This window comes from Ixodes scapularis, unplaced genomic scaffold, assembly GCF_016920785.2.
Source record: "Ixodes scapularis isolate PalLabHiFi unplaced genomic scaffold, ASM1692078v2 ptg001864l_1__unscaffolded, whole genome shotgun sequence".
Classification (NCBI taxonomy): domain Eukaryota; kingdom Metazoa; phylum Arthropoda; class Arachnida; order Ixodida; family Ixodidae; genus Ixodes; species Ixodes scapularis.
The window spans coordinates 400,730-422,111 of record NW_024610203.1 but is presented as its reverse complement, the minus strand read 5'-3'; the positions used below and the strand labels follow the sequence as shown (position 1 = coordinate 422,111).

General features: G+C 45.1%; 1 protein-coding gene across 1 annotated transcript in view; it reads left to right on the top strand.

Annotated features, from left to right (window-relative positions):
- Positions 1-21,140, top strand: part of LOC115320294 — a 60,061-nt gene extending 38,921 nt beyond the window's left edge. Inside the window, exons 8-11 of the mRNA XM_040211197.1 lie at positions 11,189-11,326; positions 13,391-13,544; positions 17,005-17,130; positions 21,105-21,140. Coding sequence (XP_040067131.1) covers positions 11,189-11,326; positions 13,391-13,544; positions 17,005-17,130; positions 21,105-21,140 — 454 coding nt within the window. The remainder of the gene's footprint in view (positions 1-11,188; positions 11,327-13,390; positions 13,545-17,004; positions 17,131-21,104) is intronic.
- The last annotated feature ends 242 nt before the right edge of the window (positions 21,141-21,382 follow it).

The following is a 21,382-nucleotide window of genomic DNA, read 5'->3' as shown; positions in this document are numbered from 1 at the left end:
TTTGTACCTGCTAGTAGGTATGTCTACTGAAACTGCAACTTGAAACTAGGGGCAGTGCCAGAGAGAAAAAAGACAACATTGGGAAAGCTTGCTCGCCCTTCCCAAAATCGGAACTCTCAAGTGATTGTACCATAATAAAGGCACCAACGCCTATTCCCAAAATAAAGAAAAAACACTATTTTCACTACGTAAAAAATGGTCTCAGTTCATGGATCTCTGGGCAGGTAGGAAATCTTCACCAAATTTGTTCACACTTCCATGATGACCGCAACAAACTCACACAAGATTTACAGAAAATTATCGGTGGCGACTTATGTTACTCTGAAATTGTGTATAACCGGTCGTTTGCAGGACCGAATCATCTACTGGAGCGCAGTGCGTCGCTGTGCACACACGTCGCTGAGCAAACGCAGTCCAACAACACGAAGCATATAAACGGCAGATTCAGGACAACAATCCGGAGTCCATTGTGCATAGAAAACGACGTAATTTTGTTGAAAACGCCCGCAGCTTTCTATTCACGGTATGCGTCCGGAATCAAGTACAAAACGAGCGTGTTGGTAACGGTAATTAGACATGAGGAAGATACATAGAAAGGGGGGACCGTCCGTCCCCCCTTTCTATGTATCTTCCTCATGTTTAATTAGCGTCCAGAACCTTCCACATTTTGAAGCGGAACGAAGGAAGATTTACTTTTAAAGACGCTCACTGAGTCCTGGACCAGCGGCACCGAATCAGCTGACGACGACGGGAGTGAAACCGTTGAACCTTTGCCCCACACCAACCAATTTGCGTTCCGTGTCAGTGTGGGTTTCTACTTCCAAGCCCCGCAACACACACAACGAACGTTTTAGCTCTTTGTCGCGACGCCGTGTTGCACCAAACAGAACGAGTTCGCCGAAGTCAACGCAGCATTGTGGTAACGTTGTGTGGTTGCGTACTCATAGATCATGTGACTCCCTTCGCTTTCAAAGCACACACGACGATTACGAATGATACTTTCCGTCTTCTGGGAATATCACAGGGGCACTTCTCCGGTCACGTATTCGCAACATGTGCTCACAAACCGGGGAGCCTCTCGCGCCCCGTCAAACCTGAACAATACCGGCGCCATGTTGAACGTGCGTTGTTGCCACCAATTTTCCGACCAAACAAAAACAACCAAAGGGCGCTAGCTTCCTGCGTACATCTGCGGGACCTCCCCCTCCCCTTTCCGCCCCTCCCCCCCTCCCTCCTTCTCCTGTTTGGCGGCGTATAAGACACACAGAAAGTCGAGACGCTGTGTACGTTGTACACTCCGAACCCAAGTCAATCCAAGAGCAAATCCAAGAGCGAGGGGCGGGCATACTTCTCGCGCGGGTGAAAAGAGGGGGAGTTTAAAATGTGGAGAGGCTGTGACTCCGACAAAATTGCGTTCTGTCGGGTAAATATTTCGAAAAACAATTTTGTTTTTCGCGGAAGGTTTGTTTTGTGATATGGTTGTCCCAATTAAGCTGTTCAAGAAAACACTTATTTTCTTTGCAGTTACCCATTAAAAAGAGCTTGCGCCATATATGTGGTTGATGTATATGCGTAGTCCCTGCTGAGTATTTGATTCTATCTTGTTGTTTGCATTTCTTACCTTTCTCATTGTTTATTTATTTCTATTCTTGTTTTACTCCTAACAAGGGCACCACTGCTTAGGCTTGGGCTGTTAGCGCAATTAATAAAATTATTATTATTATTATTATTATTATTAATATTATTATTACTATTATTATTATTATTATTATTATTATTATTACTATTATTATTATTATCTGGTATATAGTCAGCCCTAATCTGGACGGCGGAGAGGTGTCTACGAAAGTTCTTCATTCAGTGCACATCTCCAGCAGCCCGTTTTGCTCTGCAAGCATTGAAATATATGCTTTTGTTTTAATTAAGTTAGTAAGATAAAATAAGCAAATAACGGTAACTACAGCGCACAAAATATGCGAAACGCCTCCATAGATAAACTAATCAACAATTCAACGCTATTCCTATGGAATAGGATTGTCGAACAGATTACATATGTGACGGAGTCCCTCCCATTACACATGTCATATTTTCTACAATTCACCTATAAACATAACCTTCCCGTTATCGTCATATGTTAGCCACGCATCCCTGCAACATTCCGGCTGTCACGATATTTGCATCTCTTCGATCAAATGGACCTAGTCGGGTTATGCTCCCCATACGCAAGTGCATGACATATGTCAATATTCTAATTCCCCTTCATAGAAATGATGAAAACGTACGCGCAACTGTTAAAAAATGTAGTCATTCCTTTTCAATAATAGTGCCACGAATGACAGATGATGAGGCGACGAATGAACAGAAATCAAACATTTGTTGCGGCGAACTTGTGCCGGAAACAGACAAAAAATACAAAGAGGTAGCGTCGCAGGCGTCGAAGGTTGACGGAGTAGCACGGTCGAGCGCAAGAGCGTGACTGACTCCGGCTCGCCACACGGATCTCTTTTGTACACGCGTGGGCTCCTGGAAGAATCGGCGTGGAAGGTTCGGACCGTAGAACATTCGGACCCTGAATAAGCAAGAGGATTCAGAAATCCACCAGAACGCGACATTTCCATAAATAACAAAAAGGTGGTCCGCTCCCAGGCATTGAACACAACAGCCAACACGCGACAGCCAAGCACGGTAACTATTCGGCCACGCACGCGCTCGCTTGGCGACGCGCGTGGCGAAAGCAGTGCACATATAACCACATGCAAAGTTTGATGAAACTAACTTCGAAACGGTAATTAAATGCTGTACTCCTTCTTCCATCTTGTTAGGCGACTTGAATGCTCACCTCCTAATCCGGGGTGACTCTCATACAAACTACCTTGTTAGAAGACGATTGGAATCATCAAGTTTGCAAAGCCTTGATATCTTGAAGGATGGGAGCCCGACATATCTACGAGGTACAACGTATAGCAGTTGGCTTGACCTGACATTTGTCTCGTGAAGTTATGCAGTATAGCCTCTGGCTTCTTTATATTGAAACACATAGCAGTGACCATATTCTAAGTTACGACATCTTGAAGGGATTTTAAAGTCGTAAGTCTCACAAATATCATCCGTCGTACAAACTGGCGAACCTATCAAACCTCATTGAAGACTTTTTCTGAATCTCCTACAAGCTTGCAAGATTTCAGTGCTGCTGTTGTCGCTGCGACAAAAAGTGAAACCAGAAATTACAATCTTCCTGCATCCCGAACCCCTATTGATGGGGAATACAAACGTTTACGAGCCATACATCGTCGTTCGGAAATAAAGTACATAAGAATCGAGGATTTAGAAGATATATTTGAATCTCGAAGACCAGAAAAAAGTAAGTCGACATCTACAAAAACTCGGAAAATTAAATGAAGAACAAATTGTACAAAACTTTAACAAAGGAAAACACTAACGGGAGTCTGGTGCATCGCACGCGGACAACGAGCACCTCAGGAGCAACACTACCGGTTCCGTGCCATATCTGTACGCCTTAATACGGCCGAGGTGAATGTTGAGGAGACGTTCTGCAGGTACCTCACTCAACAACAGATAGGCTACACCTGGTGTTGGGTGAGCCTACAACTGACCGCCCTGTCTCGTGCAAGGAAATATACCAACGTTCTCCGACGACAGAATGAATCTCCCTTTAGGCAGGATAAGTTTCAGCTGCTCTGGCAACTGTGAAGCGGGCCCCGACTGCGAGACCTGCCGGCATAATTCCGCACAGCGCCCTCGCCAACCGGGGCTTCCGGGGTCAAAACGGCTACTTGATTTTTTCAACTGTTTCTGAATGGGGCCAAATACCCACACCATGAAAGGCTGGGCGTGTGTTACCTATTTTAATACCAGGAAAATCTCCATACGACATTACTTTTTATAGGCCAATAGCTTTATCGAGTTGTCTGGGAAAGCTAATGGAGATAATGATAACTTTCCGCTTCGAATGGTACCTGGAAAATAACGTCAGTTACCCGTAAGTAATGTCCGGTTTTCGACGTGGAAGAAGTTCCCTGGAGAGCGTTATCAACCTCGTCATGTTCGTGGACTAGCACAAGGCCCAGCAACGGATCAGGACCGCTCTCTTCCTTGATGTGAATGGTGGGTATGACAACGTCACTCATGAAGCTGTTCTCAACGCGCTAAAAGAACTTGGCATTGGAGGGCGCTCGTACACTTGGTCAGAGTTACATGGCTAACAGATATATTTACATGTTAACCGTTGGGGAAAATAAGGTTCTTACATTCTCACACGAGGAGTATCGCACAGCGACGTGTTCAGCCCAATTTTGTTCAATGTGGTGCTCATCAATGTTGCCCGGGCATTATCGAGCACAGCGCACGCATCCATCTAGGACGGTGATAATTTTATTTAGGCGACTGGTGTCACCCGTCAGCATGTCGGGCAAGACTCCAGAGCGCTCCCAAAAATATTTATAAATATTTAACGGAACGTGGACTCAGATATCAACTTCCAAGTAAGCTGCCATTCCATTTTCTCGCAAGTGCATGGATCGATACTTCATTACCATAATTACAAAAAAATGCCGGACGTCCGAAAGCATAAATCTCTTGGAGTAACCTTGGAGTGTTGCTTAACGTGGACCCCTCATGTATCACGACTGAAATGTAAGCCGATGTTCATGGTACGTTTCATGCGTTTCATTAGCGAGACAACGTGGAGCGAAACTGTAGGGTGCCTACGGTGACTGTTCGAGGACTTCTTTTTTGGTCTTCTCAGATAAAGCCACCAGTTCTCAACAGCACCCGCATCACCAATCTTAGAGTCCTCCAAAGTATAGCAAAGCATAGAGGCGCAAGCACTACAAGTATATCTGGGGTTACTCCGATCAGCTACGACATCCGGAAAAATTACGGTTTCTCGCAGGCCCCCAATTCTAGCATACATTGTACAAGATACGTTTCGATTACATTTAAGGCACCTGACAAGACGCCCCAAGCATCACTTGGCTACGTTTCATTTATGTAGACCGAAATAAAGTTTTTTTAATGTCATAATTAAGTTCAATTCTTTTAGATGATTTCGTTCCTTTCTCAAAGAAGGATCTACCACCATGGTCTTTCTTGGCTCCACGAGTGGCACTGCACATCAAAGACGTATCTCAGAAGGCATCGACTCCATCCCCTGTCCTGAAACAAATGGCATTGAGGGTTATCAATAAAACTTATGGTTGGACAACGCAGGTGTATACCGACGGGTCCTCATCTGAGGCATTCTCTGAAGTTGGAATTGTGGTGCCTTCCCGCAGCCATTCCATCAATCTCAAGCTCGTACGCAAAACGGGATAAGCAGCATCCAAATTAACGGCCATACCAGAGGCGATACAATACATCATGTCCCAAAGACCACAACGCTGGACAATATTGTGGTGACTCAAGGCCGTAACTACAAATATTATTCATTCATAAAGCACAGAGAGTATAAACTGCTGGGGTGCCAGATCTGTTGTATTTTCCACGGTGACGAAGCACACAAAAAGGGTCATCAAATACTTCACTGGATAGCAGGTCACTGTGGTGTCGCTGAAAATGAGGCATCAGATAGTGCCGCGAAATCAGCTAACAGTGCAGCCACACAGTATACTGTAAACGGCTTCATTTTCGCGAGGACCTAATTTTCGCAAATTTCGCGAATCACCTACAATTTGCGAAAAATAGGTCCCGCGAACAATTCGGGTAAAATATATACATATTGAAATCTATAGGGTGGCTCAAGTCACCCGGCTTGATCTAAAATGGACCGTAAAAATCGACGCCTGCACGTAGCAATCTAAACTTTTCGTCAAGGGTGTATTTCACAGGTCGGTTTTTTCTTGTAAATTTACAAAGCGTAGTTCTCTATCCGTAAAAAATAAGGAGAAAGAAACTTGTCTGGGTCAACGACAGGCGGCGACGCAGACGACCAAGTCGAGGTGCGGGGTGCGTTTGACACTCCTATTGATAGATGGCGCCACCTCCTTGTTTCGGTCAGAGCTCTGGTTTCGGTTTTCTTTTAAAGAATTATCGAAAGTGCCCGGCGTCGACCGTGGTTTATTGAAACGAACGTAATCTTTTTTGTAATCTACCTTTGCTTGAAAATAAATGCAGACAAAGATAGCAAAACTTGAAGTAACTAAAATAAAAGAAAACGCGGTTGCATAACGACAACGCTGATGGCGCTCTTGCTGCCTGCGGATTTTGTCTGCGTGTCGTCTGCTTTCTTTCGCTGGTCGGTTGCATCCTTGGACGCTGCTTCCGATACCTTTTCTGTCGTGGTTGGTGAGAAAACAGCCACAATGCGTCACCTGACCGTCCAAGAGAGGGCACGGGTAGTCCTTTGGATTACAGAAACCAGGAGTATGAGGCAAGTGAGATCGAAGTTTCGAGCCACTTTTCGTAGGCGTCCACCTACCCGTCGGACTGTCATGCGCGGGGTACACCGATTCAACACGGAGAACACTGTGCAGACCAGGCTACGAGTACTCGAAAAGAGATCGCCACAGCAGAACAAACGTAACGCCGTGCTTGCGGCATTTGCATTGAACCCACACCTGTCCGTGCGACAAGTCGCAATAAACTTGGTATCAGTAAAAGTTTTGTCTGGAGGGTGGTCCGCCAACAAATGTATCCGTTCAAGCCACAGGTCTTGTTCGAGCTGCAGCCAGGTGACTATGAACGGCGAAAGCAGTTCTGCGTGGACGAACTTGGGCGCATCTCCACAAACAGGAACCACCTTCCGTTTCTGCTTTTCACAGACGAAGCTCATTTTTATCTGGATGGGCACGTGAACAAGCAGAACAACCGCTGCTGGTCCGAGATACACCCTCACTGGATCATTGAAGAGGCTGCCCAGTCACCAAAGGTCGTAGTATGGTGTGGACTTTGGAGGGAAGGCGTTATCGGTGTATTCTTTTATGAGGGCACGGTCACCGGCGACGCCTACCTTCGCATGCTCGAACAGGACGTTTTGCCGGAGCTGGAAGCTTCGCACATGCAAAGGAAGGTGTGCATTTTCCAGCAAGACAGAGCAGCCCCGTATTACGTCACCACAGTGAGAGACTGGCTTGACAGAACCTTTCACGGCAGCTGGATGGGTCGAGGGACACCGACAATGCCCTGGCCCCCACGGTCCCCTGACCTGACAATTTGTGATTTTTTTGTTTGGGATGTCATGAAAGTTCAGGTTTACGCAGTTCGTGTGCGCACGATGATGGAACTAAAAGAGCGCATTCTATCCGCCTTCGATGCGATCACGGACAACATCCGGGAGGCAGCCTTCAGGGATTATGAGCGAAGACTGCACAAGTGCCTCCAAGTTCGAGGTGGACATGTGGACTGAAGACAACGAGAACTGAAGAGCACATACCTATCCATTTTGCACATATGACCAGCGGCTTTGACAACCGCGAAAACCGCGGGCTTCTGCTGACAGGCTCTTTTCAGAGCCATTAATTGCCGTTTATCTGGATTTTGCATTGGCAGCCTCCCGTGTCTCAAAAGTGCGGTCTAAATGGCGTCCGAAGTGAAGCATTGTGGCTGTTTTCCAACGAACCGCGACAAAGAAAAAAAAATTACACCATCTTCCCGAGGGGAACCATGGGGTGATGCGGAGCATCCCGGATGGTGTTAGTAATGTTGTTAGTAACGTTGTTAACTTGCGTGTTATTACGTTAGTTTGTGGGGTGGTGCTGACGCTCGCTTGCGCCAACACACTAACTGACGGGACTGTTGCTTCCATCACACTTCATCGGAAGAACGGAGTGGAGTCAACAGCGGGTGAACTGAACGCGCGCAGTCAGTCAGTCAGAGTCTTGAGAGCAAGAAAATCAGAGGAACGCGCGCAGCGCGCTACCGCTGCTTAGATTCACACTTGAAGGAGAGGAGACTAGAGGAGGAGAGTTGCGCATGCGCGCGCGGTGTGAGTAGAAGCGAACGCACGCGAAGTGCACGTAGCTGGTAGAGAGAGCGCGGAAAGAGTAACGCGCAGCTGATGGAGAGAGGGAAGGAGGAAAGTTGCGCATGCGTAGTGTGAGTGCGGACTACGACGCCGCGGGACATAGACCCGAGCAAGAGGTGCTCCGCATCTAAAAAAAGGTCTCGGAAGCGGCGTCCGAGGATGCAACCGGCCAGCGAAAGAAAGCAGACGACACGCAGACGAAATCCGCCGGCAGCAAGAGCGCCGTCAGCGTTGTCGTTATGCAACCGCTTTTTCTTTTATTTTTGTTACTTGTAGTTTTGCTATCTCTGTTTGGATTTAGTTTCAAGCCAAATGTAGATTACAAAAAAGATTATGCTCGTTTCAATAAACCACGGTTGACGCGGGCACTTTCGACAATTCTTTAAAAGCAAACCGAAACCAGGGCTCTGACCAAAACAACGTGTGCGCGTATGAAGGCTCCCTAACCAAAACAATGAGGTAGCGCCATCTATCAATAAGAGCGTCAAACACACCCCGCACCTCGACTTGGTCGTCTGCGTCGCCGACCGCCGCTGACCCAGGCGAGTGTGTTGGCCTTATTTTTTACAGAAAGAGAACTACGCTTTATAATTTTACAAGAAAAAACCGACCTGTGAAATACACCTTTAACGAAAAGTTTAGATTGCTACGTGCAGGCGTCGATTTTTACGGTCCATTTTAGATCGAGCCTGGTGACTGGAGCTACCCTATTATATTGAGATCACACCACGTCGCGAAAATTAGAACCCGCGAAATTTTGCAAAACTTCAGCTTTTCCTTCAATCGAGAAATATTGAGTCCACCAAAAATAAGTCGCTTACAGTATGTACATCACTTCCGATGTGACAGAAGCGCTCTGCTTTACTACATGGAAAAGGCAGTCTCACTGGGATACTGGACACATGCGAGCTACCACCACTCCAGTCTATACTGTCTGGATTCTCAACTTAAATTCCGCATTCCATCTAAACTTCCGAGGCAACTGGGGACGGTTCTGTACCGACTGCGCCTTAGCGTAGTATTCACTCCAAAGTTTGTTTTGCCAAATTGGAAGGAGAGACTCCGCGGACTGTACCATTTGTGATGTCGAAAGTACGATTGAACACACCTTATGTCAATGTCAATGCAAACAAGGAACGTCAAGTGCTACGACAAAGTTTAATGACGATGGAGGCGAGGTCTTTGAGCATGTTGAAAGTTTTAGGGGCCTGGGGCACAGTGGACCAGTTCACATGGGCCACGAAGGCCTTAGTACCTTTCCTTACGAGCACGAATTTGTCGTATACTGTGTAAATGCCTGGAGATTTGTGTGTGAACGATGAATTACCCTCATTGACCACCATCCTTCCTTCTCCTCACTCTGCCTTCTCCTTGCCGCTTCCCCCAACCCCCCGTAAAGAGTAGCGAACTAGAATCTACGTTCTGGTTAACCTCTCTGTCTTTTCTTCATAAACCTATCAATATAAATTGGAGCACGTCGCGGCAACGTCTCTTTACTCGCACTTCTTTTTGAGCCGCTAGCAGCGAGCCTGCTGTATGCAAGCCGCAGGCCGGGCTTCAGTGGAAAGACCGCGGCCAGCAGCGGGCCGGTCGGAAAACTTCCGCAGAATAGAATCGGCAAGCGAGCCGTAGTTTGGAGACCCCTCAGATAACCTGACCAGCAAACCCGAGAAACTGAGGTCGGTACACGGAATAACATGTGGCCCAGCATGCGCGCGCGTGGGGTGTGGGATGGCGTATAGGCCGGCGTCGTTCGCACGGCGTGCCCCGTTGCTAGATGGTTGCTAAGAGGTGGCTAGGTGGCTGCTAGACGGGACATCACTCGTGTGAGAGGAATCAAGAAGCAGAAAGAGGTCATTGAGGACAATAGATGGCCAAACTCTTCCCCTATCTGTAGCTGCGCTCCCTCCAGACAGCGTACACTATCTGCCGGCGGCAGTTTTCACTACTCGTGTATTGTCTGCGAAGTAACGGCGTAAATTGCCCAGAACACGATTTTGTATTTTTTTTTTTCCTCTTTTGGTTCATTCTTTCATTTTTTTTTTTGGCCATAAACTTCCACGAGCTGCTTGCACTTCTGTAGTAAATCGCAGCGCGATTCGTTCAGAAATCGAGTATTACGGGCCGTCTAAAGTGCCTTGAAAGCGTTATAGTTTAGATCCGGTAGTGTGTCCGTTTTGTATGCATTCCAGCCTTTCACTACGCTGTAATCTATGGCGAAACGAACTATAGTAATCAAAACCATATCTCAGCCATTGTTCTACGTGTATAATTTGGGAACTTTCTTTATAGTTTTATCTTTTCTCGTATATTACCGGATAACTTTCCCCCTAAACTTAGTGAAACTTTAGTGTCACGTGACACCACGGTGTCTCGTGATCATACCATGTCCCGTGACAATACCACACGTGACGTTATGATATCGCCTGACGTGACAGTGTCACATCTGAACCGTCTGCTATATTTGGGAGGACGTAAGACCTCCAAATTTAAACGCGGCAATGTAACTGTGCGCGTCAGCGGGTGGAACAGACGGTGCAGCGTCTTGTCTATGGCCACAGTTCACTTGAAGGACACGACGATGAAGTGCCAAGTTCTTGTAGTGTATTCAGACTGTGCAGGGAAGACATTTTCCCACCTTGTATATCATTCTTCATCACAATTATCCGTAACAAGCTCGCGTTCCTCATGCAAAAACTAACTTTCAAAACGCTCCTCCCTTATGTTCGGAATCAGTCACGAGCGTCAGTGGGCATCCGAAATGAACTTGACCACGAACCACAAAAGTTTACTGCTTAAAAAAAAAAAAAGAAGCTGGCAATATATTTTGTTTTACCTCAAGCTCGCGCGCAGCCGATACGTGCCGATGGGTCCAATCAAGCGGCTCTAAAAGCGCAAGACCGTGACGTTCCTAATATTTCTGCTCATGTGTTATCATCGACGAGGCCGGCCAAAGGCATTGAAGGCGCTGTGACGTTAGGCTTTGAGGAAATGTGTTTCTTTATGCGTAGGCTCTCGCCTTTCACGGACTTATAAATGAAACGCTGTATAGACCGTCTTTTACCCTTAAGAGTGTTAGTTACTCTTTTGCTAATAGTTCCATAATTCTTTAGTAACAGACGGAGAGCCACGCTTGCAAGCAGACGCAAAAGCGGTCACTGCGGTACCCCACCAACCCTCCTTCCATTTCTTGACCCTTTCGCGCAGAATTGGGGCTACCAGAGATAACGGAAGCCACAAGGGATGCGCGGTGAAGGACAATTATTTGACAGGCCCGTTTGACGACACTACAACGTTTTACCTTTCTACGTGCGCTGAGGCAGCTGTTCAAAAATTTTTTCTCAAGTAAGTTATTCTTCTCTTTTGTACACCCCTGAACAACGAAAGCAGCGGTATAATTGCCATTTTGATATATATATATATATATATATATATATATATATATATATATATATATATATATAAAGGTTGAGGTCACCTTACGATATTTTTTTTTATTAAGAGCAGTAATTGAGTAGGATTGGAGATTTGAAATTTGAACATTCCACTTTATTTTAGCAAACCTGTGCCGAGGACACAGCTAGGCAAAAAGCTTCGAATAGGAAGTTTAACTGGGTTCGGTGTCATTTTCATGCAAGCTCAAAAAGTGTAGGTCGTACAATATGCAGTCTGCTGCAGTGATTGAGAGAGTAAAAAATGTAAGGCGTGGCGAGCACTGTGCATCTTACTATTGCCCCACAGTCAATAGTTTTGCGGTAAGAACGCCGGAGCACGAATCACAAAGCAAGAGGCGGAACCATAATGAGCCATGTCCGGCGTACCGTAAGCTGTGAATCACTACATCCATCTTGGACTGAAGATTGCGAAGGTCATTTGATGCCCGATTCTTATTTCAGGGCATACGTAAGTTTTCTGGCTACATATAATAAATGGACGAAAATTAGGAAGAATCCAGTCTATGAGGAGCTTGACAAGGTTCGGGCCCTCAAGTTCGTAAAAAACGCGAAAATCGAAACAGTAAAAATAAGAACAATAAAAAAGAAGCATCAATGAGGGAAAGTTATTTAATATACAAAATTATGACAACGGGTCACCTTCAATTACACTATTCACAGTTTATTCAAAAGTATAACAAAAAAAAATATCCGACGTACAAAAGGTTTAGAAGATGGGTAGATAAGTGTCGAGCAATTATATTATCCTCGATTAACTGATGTAGGAAAGCAAGACGGTGATTTAGCATGTTTTACTACATAGGTGCTTTGGCTGTGAGTATTTTTTTTTTAAATTTCCCTCGTCATTGAAATAGACTGTCTGTGAAGGCCGGAAACAAATTCGCCTCTCCCGTGGACACTGTAATGAATATAGCAATATACGGGGTGTTTCGGCGAAGACTTTCAAATATCTCTAAAAATATGGCGTTTGAGAGAAAAAAAAAAAAGAATATATTTTCAGGAACAAACTGCCGGCCACAGTGGACGTCAAAGATTGCAGACAACGCACTAATAAGCTAATGACTTAACTAAAATTTCCACGCTACCGTTTTAATTAATAAAAAAAAACGTTTTGTGTATTTTTGAAAACCTTTAAATCAACTCATTTTGGAAGTATCTAGATATGTGCAGCAATTGACGGCGTTCCTTTAGAAAAAAACCCCTAAATTTGGACGCGTTTTTAGGTTTAGGTATCTTATCGGAGCGCATCTTTGCGCGAGCAGTCTAGTTCCCGCTTGGCGCCAAGATGCCGCCTCGCCTCCTTCTGTACGATAAAAGAAAGTATGGCGCACGTGCGTTGCGCGTTTCGACCACCGGGGTCCAGAACCCCTTGCGCAAAGCTGCGCTCCGACAGAAAACATAAACCTAAAAACACGTCTAAATTGAGCGTTTTTTTTTTAAACGCCGTAAAATGTTTTTATTGCTCTATAGGTTTATAAAACGAGGATTGCAAAGAGCAAAAGTATGCAGGCGTGCGAGCACTGCATGGTTAGGAAACATCATAATTAAAACATCGAGACAAGGAAAAATGAAATTGGAATGTCCGCTCTTTTATTTCTCCTTGTCTCAAGGTTCTAAATTATGATGGTTCTGAAATGAGTTGATTTTGTGGTGTTCGACGTTGCTCAACAGGCTTTTGCATGAAACCCCATGTTTTATCCTCAGGAAGTAAAGCGTGTATACGTACAATTTAGTTCATTATTAAGCTGATTGATATATTTTCCTCCACTTCCTGATATCCCCATAGCTGGCAGTGCGTTTCCAAAAAGAGTTTCGTTTTTCTAGACAACCCTATTCCTAGGGATTTTTGAAAGCCTTCGCTGAAACATTCGATATGAGATGACATTACTCAGGGTAGAACAATGGCTTAGACGTTATTGAAGATTTTATATTTCTGTGATGTACATTATTTCAGCAAGTCCAACCATAATTGCTGGAGTGATAAGCCCACACAAATAATACGCAATAACTGGACACTCCCTAGCAAGTACCTTGAAGACTCTCTTACCAATGGGGAAGTCGATTTATGTAGTGCTCATCGATTTTATCTCGAGCTTAAATCATGCAAGGTAAGTTTCAGTCGTATTCTTTTTTATTGTCAGATGCTACGACGCCCTTGCTGTTTTAATTTCAAGTATGAGTGTTATGCGAAAAAATATTTGTGTTGCATTTTTCGACAGATGTGGGGTAGAATGTGCACGTTGACACTAATGTAGGCTAAACTTTGATATTTGAATTGCAATCTTAAGGTGCACTTTTTTATTAGCATCAAAATTAACGCTTACAAAGCCGTGGTTGGACCTGTGCTTGAAAATATCGCTCAGGTGAAAGATGCTTATACAGCTGTACGCATGGAAAAATCGGAGAATGCAGAAATATGCCTTGCGGTTCACAAAAAACGCAATAAAACCGATTATATTACTCCACTGTCATGAGTTCTTATAAAGAAATTGTTATACAGCGAGGCTAAACCTTTTGTACAGATTACGAAACAACGACTTTGACTTTGGTCCTTCAAGGTATCTAACGCCACGACAGCTCCGAGCTGTACGAAGTTATAACATTAGGACGCTGTTTCCGTATATTTGCCGCACTGACACTTAATTCTGTTCCCTAAACAATTGAAGAAAGAAATAATGTTTCTGAATTCCATGTCAACTAGTATTCAGTCTACTTAATTTGAAAGGTCTGGAAGGTTGTCCGTGAAAAGTTGACGACGTGCAGCTCGTTGTATTATTGTTGTTCTTGCATGTTCATATTACTACTACGTATTTGCCACATTTTATTTACTTATTTCTGTCTATCTTATTGTGCAGTAAATTGTTCTAAACCCTACTTACACAAGAGCCGTTTAGACGAAAGAAAGCAATGACAAGATGTGTTATAGTGTGAATTTTGGTTCCGAAAAGAAGTTATCAGTACTATGTATTCATTAAGATAAATTAAATAATTAACTAACAACAATTTCATAATTTCATAAGATAACATCGCGACCTATGTGAATATATGATACGCCGGGGACATCATTTGGTTATAAATACTTTACAAGGAATTGCAAATCAAACAAACCCATCAAATAACGTAAGCCTAAAAAAAAAAATCTTAAGAAGGCTCCCGCGAAGTCTTGTACTCTCATCCTTGTCCCGTGTGCCAGTAAGCTAATGTCAAGTGAAAAACGTTTTAACCCAAGTTGCACGGCCCTTTGAATAGAGGTGGGACATTTACTTCATGCCTTCTTGTGGGTCTCAAAGTCAGCAAAAGAGCGTTGCTTTTTTAGCTTACAAACGTAAACACTGAGGCAAAGTAGTCAGGGAGGGCTACGTTTTACCTTCTACAAGGTTTATTAACGCATCCTGAAATGCAAAAAGGTTCAATGTAAAGACAATGTTTTAAAGGTTTCGAAAGTGACTGTTACTGAACCATTTAACATGTTACACCGAAGCGGCACTTGCAGTTATTAAAATTTGAACGTAAACATTAATGACATAAATCTATCGGATTAGGAAAATCATAGACTGACTGAAATTCGAAACTCTACCCAAAGCTTAATAAAAACAAAATTCCTCGACGTTTCGGAACCAGTTCGGTCCCTTGTTCACGGGTGACTCTGGGTTGGACGGAGGCGGAAGCCGCCTATCTAGGCTGGTTGCGATTGCTGTGTCCGGGGTTTTCCACGGAGCGACGAATCCCTGGCATATAGACGCTTGGGAGAGTGCCTGACGACCTGTTGATGTTACCTTTTGTTGGATAGATGTACCAGGATTCTAGGTGCAAACGCTTATTATGGCAGTTTCGTTCCGTGCCCAAGATCTCGCTTTTGTCAAAGGACACGCTGTGACCCAGTGTGCGTGTTCAGCGAGAGCGCTAGCTTGAACGTCGTTCTTATTCACGTCGTATTTGTGGCGGCGGAAGCGTTCCGGGAAGTACTTGGTTTCCTCCACGTAGGTGGCAGGGCTGTCCGCTCGCAGGATACGAATGATGAGGCCTTCATACTTCTCCTTTCCCGGTCTGTCCTTGGGGAGGTACTTTTCCATTCACTTCGTCAAGATATTAGAAACTATAAATCTTGAAGTATTTACACACTGCCATGTGCCGTGATCGACGTTGAGTTGGGTATGACCTAGAAGGCACTGACTTGATCGAACGACGTTTTAGCGAGCGAAGCCCCATTCATGATGTTTCACCGAACGGCACTTTAGCGAATGGCAATGTTCTTTTGAGCGAGCGGCGGATTAGCAATGCCGTTCTAGCGTCACCAATTTATGGAATCACTTCGGAACTCCGTTTAGGGAAAATAGTGACCTGCTTTCTTCATCTCACACCAAAATCGATATCATTGCGCGTTTGAAGCGCCTCTACCAGTTTTACAAGGGAGGAGATAACTTGAAAGATGTGCGCAGTTTTTGTTGCCTGTATCTTCTCCTTGTGGCTCTCTTCTGCCATAAATACAATATCAAATACAATTAAAAATAAATTATAATTACAATCGTAAAGCAATGTAACATCGCGTATATAATACAGATTCCACTCAATAAATCAGGCTCAAATTTTGCAGTTATCAGGACTGAAAATGTTCGGAAAGAAAAAAAGCTTATTTTTCTATCTATCGACTAACGAAAAAATACATGGAAGTTAGAAGCTCTTTGCTCGTCGTCGCGAAGGTTAGGTGCATATGCGCTTGACTCATGCGTTTCTTCATGCGGCCAACGTCTTTTGGGCCCGTCGACGTCAGCACCGATTCTGAGGGCAAGAACGTCAACAAGCGAGTTTCGGCGGTTTCGGCGTGACATGGTAAACAGTGGAAGCCGTGAACCAATTGGAGCGTGAGAATAAGACATGTGAGGACTCAACTCCAGTGTTGACATCGCGTTGACACCAACAAACATTTATCGAACTCGTTTTTGTGTGTATACTTAGTATAAAAAGCTTTACTTCGAATACAAAATGACAAAGTTGGGGAAAATAAATAAAGAAAGTGTCTTTGAAGTAACTGTACCTTCACCTAAAACATTTTTAAGCGAGTACCTAGGTACGTTCCTACGTACCTTTTCGTATAAGTAACTAACTCTATCTTAGGTACATTTTTGAAGTAACTTTTACAACCCTGTCGGCCTACATAAGCAGCTTCCCCTTCCGCCCAACCCATAGTCACCCGTGACCAAGGGACCGAGGTGGTCCCAAAACGTCGGCGAAATCAGTTTTTATTAAACTTTGGTTAGTGTTTTGAACTTCAGTCAGTCAGCTATTAAAATGTTATTGTCGATTCAAACTTTTTTAGTACCTGGTTCAGTAACAAATTAAATCGACTTAAGTACCCTCTAATTATGTACATTTTCGTTTCCGATCTGATCTTGTCATTTCAAATTCTGAAGCTTGAAAAAACGAAGAGCAGAAAGGCGTTTTCTTGTGGTGCATTCTTTTGCATTCCAGAAAACGACGCAGCCCCACTGCTTGCAAGTTAACTGTTACTTGCCACGCATCGAACATGAGCGCATAGCGTGCGCTAATTCTTGCCATCTGTTTTTACAGAATTACACTTCTCACCGAAAGTCCCACTCCTGTAGGGTATCCTGCTGCTATCAAGGCTCTAAAGAACTTGCTGAGACCATATTTGAACCGGACGGAAGAGCTTGTGGCTTCCTTCGTGGAAACAAGGCAGGTATATTCTTATCCGTTGCTTGAAGCAATCGATTCCGCGAAAGCTCGTTCTTCCACTCGTTCCCACCAGGGTATTTCAGCAGCCGACGCACACATCACTCTTTTCACATTTCGTCGCCTCTCCCTCTTCGGTTCCCTTTCCTTCTTGCTCCCGATTTGGAGAGGAGAGTGGCGAAGGAGAGCGCCAGAGAGCGCGGAGCGGAGGGCTGCGAAGCGGCGCGTAGCGTTAATAGGGAGTTTTCGTGGATGGTTTACGCCGTTCGCAAACGCTCTCTGCAACCCGCAACGATACCCGGAACTCTACAGTTAAGGCCATCGGCGCACAGGCGGAGTAGCGGATTCTTCCTTGCAGAGGGCTTAGCGGAGGGGAAAACGCGGTCTACGTACGAAAACTCTCAAATGAAAAACGCAGTGGTGAGTGGTAGACTGTAGAGGAAGAAACAAATTCGTGCCTGGCCGTATATATAAAAAGAAAACCGGAAAATTTTTTTAGGAAAGGTTGTTTTTCATGTTCTTTATACTAAAAGCTTGGACTGTCTCAGAGAGAGAAAAAACTTATTGGTGCTTTAGTCAAAAAGTGACTGAGGCTTTGTGATATGCTCGAGAGATTTCTCAGAAAGGGACCATCTATAATTGGAGAACCTACTCTTCGCGGTTTGCTAGCTGAAACAAAACCTAAGGGATATTTTTAGTGTCAGTGGCTGGCACGAGAAGCAAGCGTGCACACGATATCTCAAACGATCTTTACTCATTTATTTCAGAACCACTCATTTTAAATGCTGCCTTGAACCCCCTTGCAACGTACCCAATAATCAAAATGACGAGCGGTTTTAAAATAAGAGAGTGGGCCGTGTCTTGGGAACTGTATTTTTGTTGCAACTTTTTCATAACACATCTTTTAAAACGCACTTTATATTTCATTACGAAGTTTAGCGTTCTTTTACAGGTGGCGACATTTCTTCGTACAAACGTCTCTCATGCTTTAGGCATCTTCATTGACTTTCGTGTAGGCTACTACCTCCGACAACGGCTTAAATGTTTTATTGTTTTTCAGGCAGCTGGGTTGCTCTTTAAATTAGACTTTAGTAAAATGCATGATCGTGAAATTAAAGCGATGAATGTGGTTATAGCGCTAGCGATGGTTTGTCTCTACATAAGGATGGGTTAAAAAATACTCACTTAGGGTGCATATTAAGCCCAGTAGGAGGACACACGAATGCAGATAGTTTTGACTGAACGAGTTATATAACACGCTACCCGCTTTCAAACTAACACTGACGTATAGTCGGTGATAGGTTAAGCATTCAGGAGAAGCTCCTCCCATCTATTTCAACTTTGGCGGATCGAACGCTGGAGAGGAGGCGACCTCCTCTGAGGCGTTCTTCTGCTCAAGTCAAAAGAGAGTGGAGAAGCTTCCCCTGAACTATCAACCTGTCACCGACTAACTTTCAACCACGAACGTTTGAAATGACCCGTTAATCGGAACCCGGTTTCACAGAACGTTTTAGGCAGGAAGAACTGGAAAATCATTTTCGGGCCTTTTTAAAACGATGCCTCCTGTTGACTGCTTGACATGATGCCTTCTAGCAGTCGACATGGAAAGTGACTAGAAAAAAAAAAAGACTTGCAAATTACGAAACATTAAAGATGGAATTCATTGCCAGGGGGAGGGGGGGGGGGGGGGAACAGCGCGTAGAAGAAAAAGTAAGAAGGGAGAGGCTTTGTCACCGTCGTCTCTGCAGCAGCGGATGGGAACGATCAAATACACTGCAGCAGGGAATTAATCGAAGAAGCAGGTATCCTACTGTATCTGAACAATACTACCTAAAATATAAGGCTTGCGCATGACGTCATCGCTTGTGGATCTCCGACTTGTCCCAGGCGGCAGACGCGCCGGAGCTCGACGTCAGACGCAGTAAAGCGGCAGACGCTTTCGCCTTGGCGTCGCCGCGTGCTCGTGTTGTGCTGCAAGGCGCGTCAAGACGCGCTGGCGGTGATGCATGGGAACGTCCGGTCCGTGAATCTACTCTTGACGGCGTTTAAGTTTGAATTGCGCAGGCCTTGTCCTCTAGATAATATGCAAAGCGCAAATTCGTCTGCCTTCTTTATATTTTTTTTTAAGGGGAAGGGGGGGAGATTTAGCGGTGACGTCAGAACGCCACGCTCTGATCGACTCTGATTGAAGGATAGTGGGTAGACCTATAGCCTCCTCTATACTCATAAAGCCTGGCCATTCGACGTCGGAGCCATTGAGTGCCCGGTTGCAGATTTCGAGCGCGAGGGTCGAGTAGCACAGATCAGCAAAGAGCCATTTCTCGGGGAACCTGGACGTCAGCGCACAGCTTTTGCAGCGACGAGGACCCGAAACACACTTGTTCGCTTAGGAGAAGAGTGTTTCGGCGTCTCGCCGCAGAGGGACGCTAGTCACGTGGCTCTCCTAAAGCCCCTCGATGTGTTTGCGTTTGTCTTGCATGTAGCGTCAAATGCGTCAGTGCAGGAGGGCGGTGTCTCAAGCGACTCTTGGAAGCTAATGGCGGCGCAGCACAGAAATAAGCGGCTCTTGGAAACGAATGGCGGTGGGGTACCCGCTCGTAGCACGCGTCTTGAGCGTTTTCACAACAATGATTGGCGGTACTTGTAAAAAACACCTTTATCAAGGGGCTTTAGGCTCTCCCCTCATCAGCAGAGAGTTTGGCCATTCATTGGTTTGAATAGGCGAGCATCTGGTGGCCAACCACAGGCCGCGAAACAGCTCCTAGCGGTGGTGGTGAGCTTTAAAAATGTGGCTCGACTACTCTAAGCCGTTTTAGTGCCGCTCGAGTAAAAGGGTGTAACTCTTGGTGAATAAAAACTTGGCACGAGTGAGGTTTTTGTCAAGTCCCTATTCAACGGTACAACAAACGAACGCGTGTTCCGAACCAGAGCAAACTGCGTAGTTGCGATCATTGCTAATGTAATGTAATGCATGTAAGTCTTTATTCATCTCTAGAGAGCCGCGGTACCGCGGAAAGGCAACAGCCCATAAAATGGAGTCCCGCGGTGCCGCGTCTAATGTACATAATAATGCGATGAGCATACACATGCAAGGTGATGACGAGATGGATTGTTGCTATTGCGGAGGATGTCAGTGGGATTTGAAGATGTCCACATTTTGTTGAGGTGGGTCAGCAGCGGGCCAAGGGGATCTGCAGTCTGCCGTTCGATCGGTGCACGGTTGCACAAAGGAGCCCCAGGAGCATGATGGTGTTGTCGCTCACTCGGGTCGAAGCATCAGGCTCCAAGGGGGTGGCCTAGTCAAAGCAGAAAGCTGCCACGTCCGAGGTACCGAAGCCCAGAGCTTAGATTGAGGCACCGCAGCGGACGTTCGGTGTGGCATCCTCTCAACGTCGTCGTCGTTGTTGTCGTGCTGCTGCGAGATTGAACGCTCCAATTTCACGCTTTAAATGTAGTTTCCAATATTGCGACACCACAGCTTGCGGATTGGTCGACGCGTTGTCGCATATTTAGTTTACGCTCTAACCGCGAGGTGAACATTCGGCGCTGGCGGCGGCGTTTGCTCCGCCTATTGGACAAACTCTCCCAACATACGGCTCTACTCACCCGTTGTTTGCCGCTCCACCTTTTCCATTTGGGCGGCCGCTTCTCGTGGCAATCTACCAGGCTTGGTCAGTGTATAGGAGGCTATGGTAGACCTTAAAGACAGCTACCTTGAGATCTACTTACTATACCCTTCAATCAGAACCAATCCGAGCTCGGCGTTATGACGTCACCCTAACCCCCGCAAAAGAAGAAGACGAACTAGCGCTCCACATAGATCCGAAGCGTACAACGCTGTCACCAAGCGCACCAGTTACAAGGTAACCTCTCGACCCGCAGTCAGTCAATAGGTAATGTGTGGTACAAGGAAGGAGAGAGAAGTTTGAAATAAAAGAATATAAATGTGACCAAGTAATCTGTGCCTCCTTTTTCAGATGTGTATTCACGGAGAATGTGTAACGTTCTCCTAGTCCTAGCCCGTGCTGAAGTGACCTTAATGAAAAAGAAAAGAAAAATGAGACGACAAAAGCATTGATCCCCTAAACGCAAACTGGGACTAACATAACTAGTGACTTCTGTACTTGCATTTTTTTTTTGGCACTTGATATGTTCATTTATTATGTCTTGCATTAAACGTATCTAGATTAAATTTGCGTCCAAGTGTTTGTGCGTTTACTTCAACTGAATGAACTTAAAACTATATCCTTCATAA